This window comes from Oryzias latipes, chromosome 4 (assembly GCF_053564925.1).
Source record: "Oryzias latipes strain Hd-rR chromosome 4, Olatipes_Hd-rR_3.1".
Classification (NCBI taxonomy): Eukaryota; Metazoa; Chordata; class Actinopteri; order Beloniformes; family Adrianichthyidae; genus Oryzias; species Oryzias latipes.
The window spans coordinates 36,370,240-36,388,026 of NC_136240.1; the positions used below are offsets into that span (position 1 = coordinate 36,370,240).

A 17,787-nucleotide genomic window follows, 5' to 3' on the forward strand; every position below is an offset into this window, starting at 1 on the left:
GTCCAGAACATCCACTACTCCCTGTTAGGGTTTCCAGTAATTATCCATGTCCACATCCCAGGGCTTGGATTTTCCCAAAGGAAGTGGAGTAAAGGAAACAATGAACGGGAACTGTGGGAAGCAGCTTCCCTATCATGGCAACAACAAAAGATTTTGGGCACTAAACTGTACGATTTGGCCTGGCACTTTAAAACATTTCAGCATTTATACGTTTATTTTTTAAATAAGTTTTAAGAAATCTGTGGCTGGCTGAGGAAAACTTCAAGAGCGGATGTTTTCAGGGCAGGGAGGTTATCCCTCATCAGCTTAATGAAGGCGCGGAAATCCCGAAGGTCATTTCCGTCTTTCAGTCTTATATTAATAGCTTATTTAGTGGATGTGCATTCCAGTTAAATAATATTTTTCCAGACTTTTCTGTCAGAAAGGGCTGGAATTGCAAGTTTAAATTGTCCTCACAAACAACAACTGCAGAGAGACGATCGTTTCATAAACTTTTAGCTACAAATAAAGTCATGTTAGCTGTTTTTTAGGTTCTCATTAAGTAGCTTGTCTTTTGTGTTAAAGACCCTCGGCAAAAAGTAGTGCAGTACACTTGAAATGTATTTTCTCAAGTATACTAGAGTACAAGTATAACAAGTCTACCATAGACCATGTGCATGTAGTGCAGGGATCATTTGAACACTTCTTCAGACTAAATTAGAATACATAGATAGGAGGCTTATACAAACAGTAAACTTCAAGTATGCTGCCTCCATGGAGTATATTTCAAATTTAAATAGACTACTTATTGTAAAAGGGAGTTAAGCCAAAACCCTGGACTACTTTTTTTGTTTTTGTTATGATTCAAAAATGAAAACTTTGATTGTCTTTAATGGGATACAAAAGAACAAGAGACACCTATGGACAAAATGTAGATCTGGAGCATCCTCTGGTGGCTTGAGATGGTAAAACATTTACCATTGTGTCTAAGAAAAAATCTAGCCACAGGGGTTGCAAGCCAGTTACTTCTGTGCCGGTCCCAAGCCCGGATAAATAGAGAGGGTTGCGTCAGGAAGGGCATCCGGCGTAAAAATTGCCAAAATAACCATGCGAATCATCCACAACACTTTAGACATACCGGATCGGTCGAGGCCCGGGTTAACAACGACCGCCACCGATGCTGTTAACCTACAGGGTGTCGGTGGAAATTTGACTACTGTTGGTGGAAGAAAGAGGGGAGGCAGAAGGGTCCGTGGCCAGAGAGAGAAGGGAAAAGGCAGGAACATAGGTTTGAGAATAGGGACTCTTAACGTTGGCACAATGACAGGGAAAGGCAGAGAGCTGGCAGACATGATGGAGAGAAGGAAGGTAGATGTACTGTGTGTGCAGGAGACAAGATGGAAGGGCAGCAAGGCACGTAGTATTGGAGGAGGATACAAACTGTTCTATCATGGTGTTGATAGGAAGAGAAACGGGGTAGGAGTGATTCTGAAGGGGGAGTTTGTAAACAGTGTTCTAGAGGTGAAAAGAGTCTCAGACAGGATGATGAGCCTAAAGTTAGAAATTGAAGGGGTGATGGTGAATGTAGTCAGTGGGTATGCGCCACAGGTTGGCTGTGAGTTAGAAGTGAAGGAGAGATTCTGGAGTGAGTTGGATGAGGTCATAGAGAGTTTCCCCAGAGGAGAGAGAGTTGTTATTGGAGCAGACTTTAATGGACATGTTGGTGAGGGCAATAGAGGTGATGAGGAGGTGATGGGCAGGTTTGGTGTGAAGGAAAGGAATCTGGAGGGACAGATGGTGGTGGACTTTGCGAAGAGGATGGAAATGGCGGTAGTCAACACTTACTTCCAGAAGAGAGAGGAACATAGAGTGACATACAGAAGTGGAGGTAGGAGTACTCAGGTGGACTACATCCTATGCAGACGAGGTCATTTGAGAGAGGTTAATGACTGCAAAGTGGTGGTAGGAGAGAGTGTAGCCAGACAGCACCGCATGGTGGTGTGTAAGATGACTCTGGAGGTCAGGAAGAAGAAGAGAGGGAAAACAGAAAAGAAGACCAAGTGGTGGAAGCTACAGAATGAAGAAACTTGTGAGGAATTTAGGCAGAAGTTGAGGCAGGTCCTGGGTGGTCAGGATGAGCTTCCAGATGACTGGGAAACTACAGCAGAAATTATCAGGGAAACAGGTAGGAAGGTGCTAGGTGTGTCATCTGGAAAGAGGAAAGACGGTAAAGACACTTGGTGGTGGAATGAGGAAGTACAGGAATTCGTCCAGAGGAAGAGGTTGGCTAAAAAGAAGTGGGATGTAGAAAGGACTGAGGAAGGTAGACAGGAGTACAAGGAAGCGCAGCATAGAGTGAAGAGAGAGGTGGCAAAGGCCAAACAGAAGGCTTATGATGAGCTATATGACAGGTTAGACACAAAGGAAGGAGAGAAGGACTTGTACAGGCTAGCCAGACAGAGAGACAGAGATGGGAAGGACGTGCAACAGATAAGGGTGATTAAGGACAGAGATGGAAAGGTGCTAACAACCCAGGAGAGTGTACAGAAAAGATGGAAGGAGTATTTTGAGGAGCTGATGAACGTGGAAAATGACAGGGAAAGAAGGGAGGAAGATGTGGTTGTTGTGGAGCAGGAAGTAGCAGAGATTGGAAAGGATGAGGTTAGGAAGGCTCTGAAAAGGATGAAGAGCGGAAAGGCCGTTGGTCCTGATGACGTACCTGTGGAGGTATGGAAGTGCTTAGGAGAGACAGCAGTGGAATTTCTAACGAGGTTGTTCAATAGGATTTTAGAGAGTGAGAAGATGCCTGAGGAATGGAGGAGAAGCGTTCTGGTTCCGATCTTTAAGAACAAGGGTGACACGCAGAACTGCAGCAACTATAGAGGAATAAAGTTGATGAGCCACACAATGAAGCTGTGGGAAAGAGTAGTGGAAGCCAGGCTTAGGAAGAAGGTGGAGATCTGTGAGCAGCAGTATGGTTTCATGCCCCGTAAGAGCACCACTGATGCCATTTTTGCTTTGAGAATGTTGATGGAAAAGTACAGAGAAGGTCAGAAGGAGCTGCATTGTGTGTTCGTAGATTTAGAGAAGGCGTATGACAGGGTGCCGAGGGAGGAGCTGTGGTACTGTATGAGGTTGTCTGGAGTGGCAGAGAAGTATGTCAGAGTAGTTCAGGACATGTATGAGAGAAGTATGACGGTGGTGAGATGTGCTGTAGGTCAGACAGAGGAGTTCAAGGTGGAGGTGGGACTACACCAAGGATCAGCTTTGAGTCCTTTTTTGTTTGCTATGCTGATGGACAGGCTGACAGACGAGGTAAGACAGGAATCTCCCTGGACAATGATGTTTGCGGATGACATTGTAATTTGCAGTGAGAGTAGAGAGCAGGTGGAGGAACAGCTAGAGAGGTGGAGGTTTGCTCTGGAAAGAAGAGGCATGAAAGTCAGTCGTAGTAAGACAGAATACATGTGTCTGAACGAGAGGGATCAAGGTAGAAGCATTAGGTTACAGGGGGCTGAGGTGAAGAAGGTGCAGGAGTTTAAGTACTTGGGGTCAACAGTTCAGTGTGATGGGGAGTGTGGAAAAGAGGTGAAGAGGCGAGTGCAGGCAGGTTGGAGCGGTTGGAGGAAAGTGTCAGGAGTGTTGTGTGACAGAAGAGTGTCAGCAAGACTCAAAGGAAAGGTGTACAAGACAGTGGTGAGACCAGCTCTGCTCTATGGGCTAGAGACGGTAGCAGTGAGACAGAGACAAGAGGCTGAGATGGAGGTAGCGGAGATGAAGATGTTGAGGTTCTCCTTAGGAGTGACCAGGTTAGACAGGATAAGTAACGAGTACATCAGAGGGACGGTTCATGTTGCCTGTGTTAGCGACAAAGTCAGAGAAGCCAGACTGAGATGGTTTGGACATGTTCAGAGGAGGGATAGTGGATATATTGGTAGAAGGATGTTGGAGATGGAGCTGCCTGGCCGGAGGGCAAGAGGACGGCCAAAGAGGAGATATATGGATGTCTTAACAGAGGACATGAAGTTGGCTAACGTTAGGGTAGAAGATGTTCATGATAGAGTGAGGTGGAAAACGATGATTCGCTGTGGCGACCCCTGATGGGAAAAGCCGAAAGAGAAAGAAGATTTATTAGCAATAGTAATGACAGGAAAATTATTGCTAATAAATATTTAATGATTTATTCACTTTTCATGACACTTATGGTAATCTAACAATCTGTATTTGAAAGAAAGACAAAATGAGTTACTATGTCAATACAAGATGCTAAGATTGATTTTCATGTAAAGTGTTTAAGGTCAAACATTAGTTTTAAGTCTGGTTTGAGACCATTTTATAATTTTATTTATTACAAATTGGACATTTATATCATTCTTTGAGTCTGGATACAGTTTAATAAGGTTTAGACTAATAGTTTTAGTCCAGATTAAACTTTAATCTGGACTCTTAGCCATATTTGCAAACCCTTTACTGATTACCATGAATGACTAATATTTCCCCAAATTAATAAATAAAAACATAACAGAAAAAAACTAAACTTTTCCTAAATGTTGACGTGTTAAACTTCACTTTTTACGTTTTTCCCACCCATAATACTGCCATTTTAATCACGCTGCTGGCTAAACTACGTTTCCCACAATGCCCCACGCAATGTACTGGAGTGACGTATATTCTCCTACGTGTCCGGAAGTCAGCGGAGAATCATGGCGTCTCAACAGAGCGATGTTGATGAACTGTTTGACGTGAAAAATGCTTATTATATCGGCAGTTTTCAGCAATGTATCAACGAGGCTCAAAAAGTGAAGGTATGACGCATATTCTAATGATTTAAACGTGTTTAATTCTAATTTATTTTCCCATAATTTGGCTTTATCCGGTACCCAATTGCTAACATTTGTTAGCGGCCATGCTAGTAAGTGTCAAAAGGACTTTATTTGTTAAACTTGCTGAACCGAATCTCACTTAGTCTGTTTATTATTTATTTGTTCGTAGCCTTCATCCCCCGAGAAGGAAGTTGAAAGAGACACATTTTTGTATAGGGCTTACATCGCTCAGGTAAGTCCTGAAGTTATAATGGAGAAGCCTACTACTGTGTCAGTGTATTTTCTATATTGCTCACTGTCACTAATATTTTCACAAAGTCTCCAATAAAGATCGTAATGTTGTTCTGCGTTGCAGAGGAAGTATGCTGTTGTCCTGGATGACATCAGAGCCAATTCCCCAGCAGAGCTTCAGGCCGTGAAGATGTTTGCAGAGTATTTATCCAGTGAAAACAAAAGGTAAAAACTCAGTATTTCACGTTTCCCTTTACATCCAAATACAGCTGGGGGGTATTCCAGAAAGCAGGTTCTGCTAGCTCCCACGGTAAGTTTGAGGCTAAGGAAGTGGATAACCTCAGCTTTTGGTTCCAGAAATGGAGGTATGTTTCAGGGTAGGTCAAGTTGCCATAGCAACTCATGCTCTGAACATAACCTGGTCTGGAGTAGGTTTAGTTGAAGGTTAGTTTGTTTTCAGAGAGGTGAAGCAGCATGGCGTGTCCATTTGAAGATGATTTAGTGGATGAAGAAGCTCAGATAATACTTTTTCCACCGTGAGAGGGTGATAAGACCACATATGGATGTTGGAAAGAGAAACTTTTTACTTTGATCTAACTTATTTGCTTCAGTTAAGATGAATCTTTTTTATTTTTTGTCAAGTCGGTTTAAAAATAACACGTAGTTTTCAGACATTTATTTTTACTTTCATTCAAATTAATTCAATTAAGTAGGTGTAACTTTGGTGCTGCTGTTAGATCGGCACTGCAAGGAATTGTGGGATACCATTCCCTTTGCCTGTCTGGATTTGGGCTTAAATGTGGGTTTTTGACCAAATGTGTTCAGTTGTTTAGCTGTTTTACTGTGTTTTGCCGAGTTATTTTGTCCTACTATGCTAAAGCCTCTGCACCATGAGTGAGAGGGAGGGAGAGGATGATGAGTGTATATAGCACCTTTACTGACAATTGATGTAATAACAATTTTGGAAAATTCCTAGATCAATTTATGTACTCTGTACTTATAGTTTCATTCATTTTATTGTTATACAAATGCTTATATCTGCCAGCGCAAACTTAAACATATGAGAGTTCAAGAATTATAATTAATTAAGATGGAAAAAATATTAATCTAATTGGAGTAATATGAGATTTAGTTAGATACATATGTAGATTTTAGTTGTATAAGCAATTATTGAGTCTTATAGACGTCGAAAATTTGGTTAAATAAATTTAATTTGATTACTTGTTACCAACAGAAGTAATTAATTGAAGTTGGCAATATTGGATAAGTTATATATATAAACTTGCCCCTATCACCCTTTCGTGGGTGGTTTCTCACTCAAGCTCGGGTCCTCTACCAGAGGCCTGGGAGCTTGAGGGTTCTGCGCAGTATCTTAGCTGTTCCTAGCACTGCGCTTTTCTGGATTGAGATGTCTGAGATCTTTCCAGGTATCTGTTGTAGCCACTCCTCCAGCTTGGGGGTTACTGCCCCGAGTGCTCCAATTACCACAGGCACCACTGTCACCTTCACTTTCCAGGCTTTCTCCAGTTCTTCTCTGAGTCCCTGGTATTTCTCCAGTTTCTCATGTTCCTTCTTCCTGATGTTCCCATCGCTTGGCACTGCCACATCCACCACAACGGCTTTCCTCTGTTCTTTATCCACCACTACAATGTCTGGTTGGTTCGCCATTACCATCCTATCAGTCTGAATCTGGAAGTCCCACAGGATTTTGGCCCTTTCATTCTCTACCACCTTCGGGGGTGTTTCCCATTTTGACCTTGGGGTTTCCAGTCCATACTTTGCACACACATTCCTGTATATTATTCCAGCCACTTGATTGTGGCGCTCCATGTATGCTTTACCTGCCAGCATCTTACACCCTGCAGTTATGTGCTGGATTGTTTCAGGCGCCTCTTTGCACAGCCTACACCTTGGGTCTTGTCTGGTGTGGTAGATCTGAGCCTCTATTGCTCTGGTGCTCAGGGCTTGTTCCTGAGCTGCAAGGATGAGTGCCTCAGTGCTGTCCTGTAGGCCAGCCCTTTCTAGCCATTGGTAGGATTTCTTGATATCAGCCACTTCCGTTATGGTCCGGTGGTACATCCCATGCAGGGGTTTGTCCTCCCATGAGGATCTGTCCTCCAGCACTGTATCCTCTGCTCTCCATTGCCTGAGACATTCACTGAGCACACTGTCATTTGGGGCCTTGAGCTTGATGTACTTATGCATCTTGGATGTTTCATCCTGGATAGTGGCTTCTACGCTCACTAGTCCTCGGCCTCCTTCCTTGCGGCTAGCATACAGTCTCAGGGTGCTGGATTTGGGATGGAACCCTCCATGCATGGTGAGGAGCTTTCGTGTCTTAACATCCGTGGTCTGTACCTCTTCCTTTGGCCATCTTATTATTCCTGCAGGGTATCTGATAACTGGCAGTGCGTAGCTGTTTATTGCCCGGGTCTTATTTTTGCCATTGAGCTGGCTTCTCAGGACTTGCCTTACCCGTTGGAGGTATTTAGCTGTTGCAGCTTTCCTTGTTGCCTGCTCCAGGTTGCCATTTGCTTGTGGAATTCCGAGGTACTTGTAACTGTCCTCAATGTCTGCTATTGTTCCTTCTGGGAGTGAGACCCCTTCTGTGTGGACTACCTTGCCTCTCTTTGTCACCATCCGACTGCATTTCTCGAGCCCGAATGACATCCCAATGTCAGTACTGTAGATCCTGGTGGTGTGGATCAGGGAGTCAATGTCACGCTCGCTCTTAGCATATAGCTTGATGTCATCCATGTAGAGGAGGTGACTGATGTTTGCCCCATTTCTGAGTCGGTATCCATAGCCAGTCTTGTTGATTATTTGGCTGAGGGGGTTCAGACCTATGCAGAACAGCAGTGGGGACAGAGCATCACCTTGGTATATCCCACATTTGATGGACACTTGTGCAAGTGGCTTATATATATATATATATATATATATATATATGCGCGTCACAAGGAAAATGGAGATAAGATCAGAAACTCGTGCGTTTACTTTGTCTGTTCTTTTTCTCCAAGCAGAAACTCTTTCTTTTGCCGATGATGCAGCCGTGTTACTTTTTTGATGGACGTATAATCTTCATACGCCGTCATTAAAATCTCAGACTCCGTCTCACTGAAGTATAGCGCTCTCTTTTTTTTCACCACGCGTTTCCATGGTGACTCTGGAAATCGGTGATCCATTGAGAATGTCTTTATGTACCTGCTGTGCACGTGCATTAACCCAGGGTTACCAAGTCGACCGTAATTACGCTAACTCATATCCGGTCTTTTGGAACCGACATACCCAGAGTAAGCAAGTTCAGGCGGATTTCAGCCAGAGTTCAGGATTAAAGTCAGGGGAGTTTAAACATGACTTCTGGAATACCCCCCCCCCCCCCCCCCCCCCCCCTTGTTAGGTACATAACCATTCGGCCAACAACAACTTTTTTTTTCTTTTTTTTAAACTTTATTGTACAAAACGGGAGTACAGTACAAAACACAATTTTACAAAATAAACTTCAAATATGCCCGGGGAGCATACATATGATATGCATTTTACATAAAAAACATTCAAGTTTTTACAACTTTCTTACAAACATACAGCTTTCTGGTTAAGACTTTTAGAGATAGTACTGAGACACATTTCAAGTTGTTTGATTTAATCTGTGGGAAAAAAAATAGAAGTTGAAAAAAATGGAATTTATGAATATAAAATTTGCCAAATATAATAATAAGATTAATTATGAGGTTTTTTTTTACATGAGTTCAAGTTTTTACTATGAAAGCCAAAAATTATACATTTAAATTTCAGAGTGAGGTTGGGGTGAATCTGTTTTTTTGAGAAATTGTAAACACTTTTTCCAAGAAATTCCAATTTCAGTACAGTTCCAGAAAAGTACTTGTTCTTTGCAAAAAGTACAGTTAGGATCAATTGTTTTGATGTGTCTTAGCATGAATTGATCGGTGGGTAAATTTTGTTCATTATTTTAAAATAAACTTCTTTATTTATTATTTATCATAAATGTTTGGGTCCCACTTCAGCCTTTTCTCCAACTACTGTTGGGAACAAACCGTCTCCAGTAGTTTTTGGTACAGAAATGACCTCGCTTTGAGACAGGCTTTCAACAACCGTTTGGGGTCCTTCAGGTCCCGGGACTAGTGCTGACGTCACATGATGTGATTGGCTGTCCGTTTGTCCGATGACGTGTCAGATAGTGATTGATCTGGACAAATTACTATACTCCATAGAAGACGATATAATGAAGTCAGTTGTAAACAAACAGAGCTCCGACATGGAGGGAGATTATCTTCTAAACGTGCTTTTATTACTGTTATGGTTATTAATAAGTGCATTGCAGACTAATGGACTGTGGTCTGAACCCTCCTCCGGACCGAACACTATAACAAAGCACCTTCCCTGGCTGCAAACACGAGACTCCAGCGCTCAGAGTCACGGTTCTCTGGAGCAGCAGCTTCATTCTAACAGCCACAGATCTTTTCACAAAGTGGGTTGTGGCAAAATCTCTCCATAAACACTATAAAGAATAATGTCAGACATAACCTATGATGGAAAATAACTTTGGGTTACAAAAGGAAACGTGACATGAAAATATGTAGAGCCTGAGCAGATCTCCACGCTACGTAGTTTGTCCAAGTTGGCCCACCGTAGTGTGACGTCATCCTCAGTGGAAAGGACCACGAATGGTTTTTGCAGGCTGTATGGTTATGGTACCTACACCGTCATGGTTTTACAAAATTTTGTAAAAGCGTTGGAAATGTTGCCTTTTGTTGACCCCCATGTTTGGTTTTATAATCACACCATCATAATAAGCCATTGTCCTTCTTTAAAGCAATTATTAAAATCAAGGACACTGATAGAAATTGAGTTTTTGGTGTTTTAAACATGTTCTTGTAGTATTTTTCTCATGATGAAGGATGTATATAAAGGTATTAAAGAGTATAACAGCGTTTCTGAGTATTTCTTTATTGACATCATGACGGATCAGGAGCTGATGCTCCATCCTGATGCATCAGCTGGCAGATCTGAGTTCGTCTTTGTTTTCCTCGTCTGAGCCGTCGTCTGACTGTACGGCTGCATGGCGCCAATATTGCTCGCTGTTTTGGTTGCACTGCTAATGTTAGCTAGGGGCTGTAAGCCAGTGGGAGAGCGTATAGAGAAAGGGATTAGGGGATATCGGTGGAGGGTTACTTCCACGTCAACAGTCCCATCGACAACTCACTCAGAGAGGAATTTCTGACTATCACTGTGTAGAAAATGTCTTTTGGCTAAAAACTGTATAATCATATTTAAAGACCACTTGGATCAATTTTTCAATGGATACGAATATAGTTGGAGAGGGACTTAAATGGTTTAACAGCTTGTAGAGCAGTCAGCTAAAACTCTTAGTAAAGGTTTAGTGTTATTGCCTGATGTGAGTCATTTTAGACGTAGTCTCTTTTTTTGAATGGATGTTCTCAATGTCACGTCTTTGTATGCATAGAAAAAGCCCAAATAAACTGCAAGTTACTCTGAATAAACCATGACATCAATACTTTTGTTTGCTGTGCTTTTTATTAGTAGTGTTTTCTCACTCATCAGGACAATGTTTGAACAGAATGCGGTTTATGACCTTTTGGCATATTTTCGGTCTACGTTGATGCTTCTCAGCTTCAGTCATTACAGATTTTATTTGGAGTTTCTTCCTCTTTTCTTTGTTAGGGATGCTATTGTTGTGGATTTGGACAAGCAGATGGCAAAGAGTGTGGATGCTGCTAACACCACCTTCCTTCTGATGGCTGCTTCCATCTATTACCACGAGCAGAACACTGATGCTGCTCTCAGAACTCTGCACCAAGGAGAAAGTCTGGAGTGGTAACCATCCATGTTTGATGTGACACTTCACCAGTCCTGGTGACCTTACAGTTATAGTACTGACCTTATAGTTTCATTTCCCTGTATTTTATCCTGACGACTGCTAAATCAATAATTATGTATTTATGTACAACAACCTAAACCCCTCTTCCTTCTTCATTTATTTGAAATGCATTGTCATCATTGAAACCAATGTAAACCTTGTTTTTCCTGCAGCATGGCGATGAGCATTCAGGTGCTCCTGGGTCTGGATCGAGTAGACTTGGCGAGGTCTGGAGTTCTTTTCTGTTCGTAAACAGATGTAGTCCTGCTGTATAGCTCTGCTTTTAACATTGCAGATGATTGTGGCTCTGATATCTGTGACATTATTTGACAGGAAAGAGCTGAAGAAGATGCAGGAACAGGACGAGGATGCTACTTTAACCCAGCTAGCCACAGCCTGGGTCAACATTGCTGTGGTGAGGATAATGCCTGTTTAAAGGCTTTTCTCTGGGAATACCACTAAAATACAGCAGTGTTTCTGTGTAGCATTTTTGGACTTGTGTGGGCAGACATGCTTGTTTAACGTGTGCGGTTTTCATTTTAGTTCCCTGGAAACGCAAAACCAGGAGGGTAGGAATGAGCTAAAAGTTTGTCTTTTTTTTGACGGTTGTTGAACAGAACAGCCAGGAGTGGGACACAGCAGCAAGACTCACCCTATTAAAAATAGTTCTAAAAAACAATATTCATTATCAGAGGTTTGCTGAAAAACAAATGAACAAATTCACAATGAAAGATTTTTGATTCTATGATCACTGAGTTTGTCTTCAATAAACTGTAATGTGGGAGTTTTTTAATACTCTTTAGCTCAGTCAGATAAATATTTCTGGGTCCATCTCTGCACTTCTTCAAAAAGTTAAAAGTGTTAAAAGACAACTTTGTTAAAGCAAAATGTTAAAGGAATTAAAGAGTAAACTAATATGCTAATAAAACTACAAAGATAAGCAAAGTATTGAATCAGTATAATTGATTTAGGTTCACTTTGTGGAACATCTTATAAAAATAGGCCGTTTATTTCCTTTAAAGAAAAACAAGTTATTTTTCCTGCTTTGTTTACTAAGAAAAAAAGGTTGGAAGAAAGCAAAGCATGCATGGAATTTGTCTGAACCGGACGTTTTTTTGCATGTAACCATGGCGACCAACCTAAACCTGAGCTCGTAGCCGTCATTGCAGGTTTTTGGATGGATTTAGAACAGGCAGGATTTTACAGAGAAATACGCAGAAGTTGCTCCAATTCGATGCAAAAGTTTGGATGTTTGTTTTTGACACGCTGCCAAGGCTGGCTCTAGGATGACATCATGAAAGGGGCGGAGCGAAAGGCGGGGCCTCAGAAATGAGTCGTCTTACTCCGGGTTGGAAAAAAGCTCAGGAAAATAACAAATATTGAAAAAGAAAATGTGTTCTTTAGTGTGTCAAAGGTAATATATTATAGACATGGATATGGGTTACTCTAAAAGGCTTCAGAATAGTAAATGGACCCTTTAAACAAAGACTTGTATTACACGGGATGAAAGATATTTCATCTGTGCAAATTGTGGTTCTTACATTTTTTTAACAATCCTATTTTCCTTTTAGTTTCACTTGTTTTCTGTAGCTACGTGGAAACTTAAAATAGCATAAAGTGCACAAAGTGATGTAGTTTTTTGTCTCAACCCCATTCAGAAACATGCAGAGACGAAGCTGGACTTTTTATGGTTGTTTCAGGGCGGAGAGAAGCTGCAGGACGCCTACTACATTTTCCAGGAGATGTCTGACAAATACTCTGCAACGCTGCTGCTCCTGAATGGACAGGCGGCCTGTTACATGGCTCAGAACAAGTGGGAGGAGGCGGAGGGCGTCCTGCAGGAGGCCCTGGATAAGGTTGGAGGCAACCTTTGAACTGGAAAATTAAGAGTGGGTGGTGTGCAGACATAGTCGGTGCATAAGTGTTTATTTGGTGCCTTTATAGCCAGCAAGTGTTGCCCATTTATGCATTTACATTTTTAATGCCTAATGTCTGCAGTACATAGACATTCTGCAGGACCAAAGATCAATTAGTGTAAAATAAACATTTTTGGGTTTGAATAGAAGAAACACTGTTCATGTTCCTCTGAAAGCACGTTTTTTTGCTAAATATTTCCAACCCTAAATGTGTCATTTTGGTTTGTTTATTTCAGCAGCTAATGTTTTAAATAGTTTTTTGATATACACTTAACTCAAATAGTTAAATCCAACTTAATTATTTCAAGAAGAATCCTTTAGTTGAATAAAACATAAGAATAAACCCTGGTTCAAGTCCCGGCTGGGGGAGAAGGCAGAAGATGAATAATTATCAGAGACTGTGTTTCTGTTTTAGGACCAGCAGGGGGCAGCGCCTGCTGTTCTAAATTTCCTGTTTTGGTTTTTATTGTTAAAAAACATGATTAACCCTTGTGCTATCTTAGATTACCCCCCCCCCTTCCATTGAGGTGTTCTCCCTACCATGACAAAGGTGGATAAAGGTGGAAGGATTTCATGTAATCCATGGACACCAGTAAAGATCACAAATCATTGAAGAAAAAAGGTTCAGAGCACTGTCTAGTGGGTCTAGATGACCCAGCGATAAAGTGCCTAGGATAGAACAAGGGTTAAAGGAGCTTTTGTGGAATAATTTTCCTTATTTTAGTTTGACTTTATATTCATATTAATCTGTCTGTCAAATAACCCGAATTACTTAATTTTCTCACTTTATAGCTTTATTCTAATATGTCCATGAATTTTTATAAGACAACTTAGTTGTCTTATAAACATCAAGTTTTAATATTGATGTACACTTTTCTGGCTAATTAAATCAAAGAGACAGTCTATTTGTTAATTATTTGTTTTCTTTGTAGATTGAAAGAGGATGTGAAATGAGATAAAGAGGTTTAGAATACGTCTTGCTGTTTAAATGCTTTAGGGAAAGGAAACCTCTCACGTTGAGTCTGCGTTGGTTCTGTTTTTCTCCACAGGACAGCAGCCATCCTGAGACGCTGATCAACCTCATTGTGCTGACTCAGCACTTGGGCAAAGCTCCCGAGGTGAGACTTTGAGCCCAGCGTTGTTCAACAGGTCAAACAGTCGTTACTTTACCAGTTTTTCTTAGATCAGCCGAAGAGGCCGTGCAGCCCAGTTCCTGAGCCCTTTAGGTCCTAGAAATGTATATTTAAACTGGGCCAATCCATTCCAGTCCAGACTGTGATCTAAAATGACCACAGAGACACGTCTGCTTGTTTAGTGTTCCACGTTATACAAACTGAGACGCAGAGGACAAGAGATAAAGACGGATTTATCTTAACTTGGGTCCAATGGACTTGATGATTTACTGACAGAATGTTGAACAGTTATCCAAAAACATCATTAAACTCTTGCAAATACTGATAACTGTGGATAATAGCGTCGCACACAAGATCTACTGGGGAAAAAACGTACACACGGTTAAGGGTCTCGTTAAAAAAAACATTAGCTAACTGGTTATTTATTATTTAAATCTGATTATTTCTTGTTTCTATTTTCTCATAAGATCCAAAACTTTTTTTTAACCAACAATACATCCAACAATGAAGCCTATTTGAAGGTTTATGGTTAGTTTGATTTCCAAAGTCTGAAAGGGTTTTTGAACAGATGCTTCTGGTTTACAGTCACTGATATCTTCAAACAAACCTTTGATTTCAGACTAAAACAAATTCTGTCATTTTTCATGTTCATCAACATTTACATTTTTATTCCCAAATCTCTGCAATCAGGTAGAAATGTCTTCTGAAAACCTGGTTTTCATGATATGACGAGCACTTTGTGTTGCATGTTTAGTTGAAAGGGCTTTATAAATAAAGTTTGATTGATTGACAGTTCTTCACTGTGTTCATGACTTTCAAGGATCCTGTTTTTTGTCTCCAGGTTACAAATCGGTATCTGTCGCAGCTGAAAGATGCTCACAAAGCTCATCCCTTCCTGAAAGATTATTTAGCCAAGGTAACTAGTCTGGGGGTAACACGTCTGTGGGTAACTAGTCTGTGTGTAACTAGTCTGTGAGTAACACGTCTGTAACACGTCTGTGGGTAACACGTCTTGTAACAAGTCCGTGGGTAACACGTCTGTAACTAGTCTGTGGGTAACACGTCTGTAACTAGTCTGTGGGTAACTAGTCTGTGGGTAACACATCTGTAACACGTCTGTGGGTAACACGTCTGTAACTAGTCTGTGGGTAACTAGTGTGTGGGTAACTAGTCTGTGGGTAACAAGTCTGTAACAAGTCTGTGGGTAACACGGTTGTAACTAGTCTGTGGGTAACTAGTCTGTGTGTAACTAGTCTGTGGGTAACACGTCTGTAACACGTCTGTAACACGTCTGTAACACGTCTGTGGGTAACACGTCTTGTAACAAGTCCGTGGGTAACACGTCTGTAACTAGTCTGTGGGTAACTAGTCTGTGGGTAACACATCTGTAACACGTCTGTGGGTAACACGTCTGTAACTAGTCTGTGGGTAACTAGTGTGTGGGTAACTAGTCTGTGGGTAACAAGTTTACAGGGCGACAGTGGCTCAGGTGGTTGAGCGGGTCGTCCAATGATCGAAGGGTTGGCGGTTCGATCCCCGCTCCCACCAGCCAAAATGTCGTTGTGTCCTTGGGCAAGACACTTCACCCTCCTTGCCTCCACTGTGGCTCCACTGGTGTGTGGATGTGTATGAATGATCCCGGTGATGGTCAGAGGGGACGTAGGCGCGAAATGGCAGCCACGCCTCTGTCAGTCTGCCCCAGGGCAGCTGTGGCTACAACAGTAGCTACCATCACCAAGAATGAATGAGGAGTGAAGGAATAATGGACACAATGTAAACGCTTTGGGTGTCTTGAAAAGCGCAGATAAATCCAATCCATTATTATTATTAAGTCTGTAACAAGTCTGTGGGTAACACGGCTGTAACTAGTCTGTGGGTAACTAGTCTGTGGGTAACACGCCTACGTGTAACTAGTCTTTGGGTAACTAGTCTGTGGGTAACTAGTGTGTGGGTAACTAGTGTGTGGGTAACTAGTTTGTGGATAACTAGTCTGTGGGTAACACGTCTGTGGGTAACTAAACTGTGTGTAACACGTCCGCATGTAACTAGCCTGTGTGTAACTAGTCTGTGTGTAACTAGTCTGTGGGTAACACGTCTGTGGGTAACACGTCTGTGGGTAACACGTCTGTGGGTAACACGTCTGTGGGTAACACGTCTGTAACTAGTCTGTGGGTAACTAGTCTGTGGGTAACAAGTCTGTAACAAGTCTGTGGGTAACACGCCTGTAACTAGTCTGTGGGTAACTAGTCTGTGGGTAACACGCCTACGTGTAACTAGTCTTTGGGTAACACGTCTGTGGGTAACACGTCTGTGGGTAACTAGTCTGTGGGTAACTAGTTTGTGGGTAACTAGTCTGTGTGTAACACGTCTGTGGGTAACACGTCTGTGGGTAACACGTCTGTAACTAGTCTGTGGGTAACACCTCTGTAACTAGTCTGTGGGTAACACGCATACGTGTAACTAGTCTGTGGGTAACACGTCTGTGGGTAACACGTCTGTGTGTAACTAGTCTGTGGGTAACACGTTTGTGTGTAACAAGTCTGTGGGTAACACGTCTGTGTGTAACCAGTCTGTGGGTAACACGTCTGTAACTAGTCTGTGGGTAACACGTCTGTAACTAGTCTGTGGGTAACACGTCTGTAACTAGTCTGTGGGTAACACGCATACGTGTAACTAGTCTGTGGGTAACACGTCTGTGGGTAACACGTCTGTAACTAGTCTGTGGGTAACACGTCTGTGGGTAACACGTCTGTGTGTAACTAGTCTGTGGGTAACACGCATACGTGTAACTAGTCTGTGGGTAACACGTCTGTGGGTAACACGTCTGTGGGTAACACGTCTGTGTGTAACTAGTCTGTGGGTAACACGCATACGTGTAACTAGTCTGTGGGTAACACGTCTGTGGGTAACACGTCTGTGTGTAACTAGTCTGTGGGTAACACGTTTGTGTGTAACTAGTCTGTGGGTAACTAGTCTGTGGGTAACTATTCTGTGAGTAACACGTCTGTAACTAGTCTGCGGGTAACTAGTCTGCGTGTAACTAGTCTGCGTGTAACACGTCTGCGGGTAACTAGTCTGCGTGTAACTAGTCTGCGTGTAACTAGTCTGTGGGTAACTAGTCTGCGTGTAACTAGTCTGCGTGTAACACGTCTGTGGGTAACTAGTCTGCGTGTAACTAGTTTGCGTGTAACACGTCTGTGGGTAGCTAGTCTGCGTGTAACACGTCTGTGGGTAACTAGTCTGCGTGTAACACGTCTGTGGGTAGCTAGTCTGCGTGTCGTTCAGAATGACTGCTTCATAAAACTCCCCATGAGGCTGTTGTGATGTCTGGCAGCAGGTCCTTGGATGAAAGCCCAGTCAAACTCTGTCCTCGGCTTTCATCACAAACAGCTGTATTTACACTAGAGTGGAGATGTACACAAACATGTAGAAGTGGCTGACCAGACTGTGACGACCTGCACAGCTGCTGCGGCTCTTCCCTGGAGTTGAACCCCTTCCTCTGTTCTGTGTCTCTGCAGGAGAACGAGTTCAGCCGACTGGCCATGCAGTACGCCCCCACCGCCTCAGCCTGAAGCTTCTGCTGAGGCAAACGGCGGTAAAACACCAGAAAAACGTCATTTTATGTCCTCCTGGATGATTTGTCATGGAAATCTGTGCAGTTTTGTTTAAAGCCACACATTATTTGTGAAAACACCTGAAACATGGTCCTTTGTCATACAAATGTCAGCATCTGTGTAATAAAACATTCCTGTAAAATGAGAATAAAGGTCTGTAACAGAAACCCCCCCCGGATTGTGTCCTTTTGT

The 17,787-nt window shown here is 42.2% G+C and overlaps 1 protein-coding gene across 2 annotated transcripts; it reads left to right on the forward strand.

The window, feature by feature from the left end:
- The first annotated feature begins 4,614 nt into the window (after positions 1–4,614).
- cope (COPI coat complex subunit epsilon) lies at positions 4,615–17,762 on the forward strand. 2 transcript variants are annotated; one of them, XM_023954625.2, is made up of 10 exons: positions 4,615–4,784; positions 4,972–5,034; positions 5,158–5,258; positions 10,737–10,889; positions 11,106–11,159; positions 11,266–11,347; positions 12,633–12,788; positions 13,898–13,966; positions 14,823–14,897; positions 17,500–17,762. In XM_023954625.2, the coding sequence occupies exons 1-10, from the start codon at positions 4,683–4,685 to the stop codon at positions 17,551–17,553; spliced, it is 909 nt and encodes a 302-aa protein (XP_023810393.1). In that variant the 5' UTR covers positions 4,615–4,682; the 3' UTR covers positions 17,554–17,762. The 2 variants fall into 2 exon arrangements, with proteins under 2 accessions (XP_023810393.1, XP_023810394.1); XM_023954626.2 differs by having other exon boundaries at positions 4,683–4,891.
- Positions 17,763–17,787: the final 25 nt, after the last annotated feature.

Bases quoted from the DNA above. Each gene is read 5' to 3' on its own strand.
- cope (XM_023954625.2), top strand. From the start codon at position 4,683: ATGGCGTCTCAACAGAGCGATGTTGATGAACTGTTTGACGTGAAAAAT. The intron at 5,035-5,157 runs GTAAGTCCTGAA...TCTGCGTTGCAG, and splicing joins ATAGGGCTTACATCGCTCAG to AGGAAGTATGCTGTTGTCCT. The intron at 5,259-10,736 runs GTAAAAACTCAG...TTTCTTTGTTAG, and splicing joins TTATCCAGTGAAAACAAAAG to GGATGCTATTGTTGTGGATT.